Source organism: Nothoprocta perdicaria, unplaced genomic scaffold, assembly GCF_003342845.1.
Source record: "Nothoprocta perdicaria isolate Ctin4 unplaced genomic scaffold, notPer1 scaffold_103, whole genome shotgun sequence".
Classification (NCBI taxonomy): Eukaryota; Metazoa; Chordata; class Aves; order Tinamiformes; family Tinamidae; genus Nothoprocta; species Nothoprocta perdicaria.
The window spans coordinates 1644199-1645643 of record NW_020454128.1 but is presented as its reverse complement, the minus strand read 5'-3'; the positions used below and the strand labels follow the sequence as shown (position 1 = coordinate 1645643).

Genomic DNA, 1445 nt, shown 5'->3' with positions numbered 1-1445 from the left:
GCTGGGCTGAGCACGGCTGCATTTGTGTCACCTGCACTGGGCTGAGCCCTGCTGCGCTCGTGTCACCCGTGCTGGGCTGAGCACTGGCACACTCCTGTCACCCGCTGGAGGCTGAGCCTTGGTGCTTTTATGTCACCCCCCCAAGGGCTGAGCCCTGGCGCGCTTGTGTCACCTCCCTCAGGGGCTGAGCCCGACCCACTCATGCCAGGCGGGGCCCTGTCACACTCCTGTCCCGCTTGTGTCCCCCCCGGGCGCGGAGGCGCCAGGCGCCCGCCCTGCCCCGGCTCACGGCGTCGGTGTGGGGCACGGCGGCGGGCGCCCAGTCCCCGCCGGGCCGGCGGCTCTGGTTCTCGTAAACCTCCTCCAGCACCTTGGCCACGTTGGTCTCCGTGTCCAGCAGCAGCCTGGTGGCGGTGGCACCGGTGGCACCGTGCTCCCCGTGGCAGGGACACGGGGACACGGTGGCTCACCGCCGCTGCGGCTCCACGCGCCACTCGCCGTCCCAGCGCCAGCCCCGCGGCGGGCGCAGCTTGTCCCGGGGCAGGGCCACTTTGCCAGTGACGTCGGAAAAGACGGGCCGGGCCACCAGCCCCCGGGTGCCCCACTTGCCGAGGAGCTTCAGCTGGTTCTCGTACTGCGGGGAGCGGCCGGCGGTCACGGAGGGGACGCCGGGGACGCCGGGGCCCCGCGGGCACGCTCACCGTCTCGGCGTGGACCTGCAGGGCGCCCTCGAGGTGCCGCGCCAGCTCCGTGCCCTCGGCCGCCAGCGCCAGCCAGAGCCGCACGCGCAGCTGGGCGCACACGGCCTCGGGCTCGCCCTGCTCCCGCGGTACCTGCCGGCGGCACCGCGCTCAGCCGGGACGTCACCCGCTCCCCGTGCCGCGCCGGGGTGGGCCACGGAGGTGGCAGGGCCCGGGCAATGCCAGGGGAAGGGTACCCGGATGGTGCCCAGGCAAAGCTGCAGTGCCTAATGCGGTGCGGGATGGCCCAGAGGAGGTGCTGGGGTGCCAGGTGCGATGCCAGGCAATAGCCAGGCGGTGCTGGCAGGAGCCAGGATGTCACCTGGCACTGGGGTGATGCCGGGATGCTGGCTGGGATGTGGGATGGTACCCGGGCAATGTCAGCATGGCAGAGAGGATGACACCTGGAATGAACCAGGTTGGTGAACAGTGCCCAGGTGATGCTGGGGTGAACCAGGTTGGCGAATGGTGCCTGGGTGATGCTGGGGTGAACCGGGATGGTGAATGGTCCCCGGGTGATGCTGGGGTGAACCAGGACGGTGAACAGTGCCCAGGTGAGGCTGGGGTGAACCAGGATGGCAACTGGTCCCTGGGTGATGCTGGGGTGAATCAGGTTGGTCAATGGTGCCCGGGTGATGCTGGGGTGAACCGGGACGGTGAATGGTGCCCAGGTGATGCTGGGGTGAACCAGGTTGGTCAATGGTG

The 1445-nt window shown here is 70.3% G+C and overlaps 1 protein-coding gene across 1 annotated transcript in view; it reads right to left on the bottom strand.

Moving 5' to 3' along the window:
• FER1L5 (fer-1 like family member 5) overlaps positions 1–1445 on the bottom strand; it is a 17703-nt gene that overhangs the window by 10010 nt on the left and 6248 nt on the right. Inside the window, exons 20-23 of the mRNA XM_026042547.1 lie at positions 1111–1417; positions 702–833; positions 471–634; positions 290–404 (exon numbers count right to left, since the gene is read on the bottom strand). Coding sequence (XP_025898332.1) covers positions 290–404; positions 471–634; positions 702–833; positions 1111–1417 — 718 coding nt within the window. The remainder of the gene's footprint in view (positions 1–289; positions 405–470; positions 635–701; positions 834–1110; positions 1418–1445) is intronic.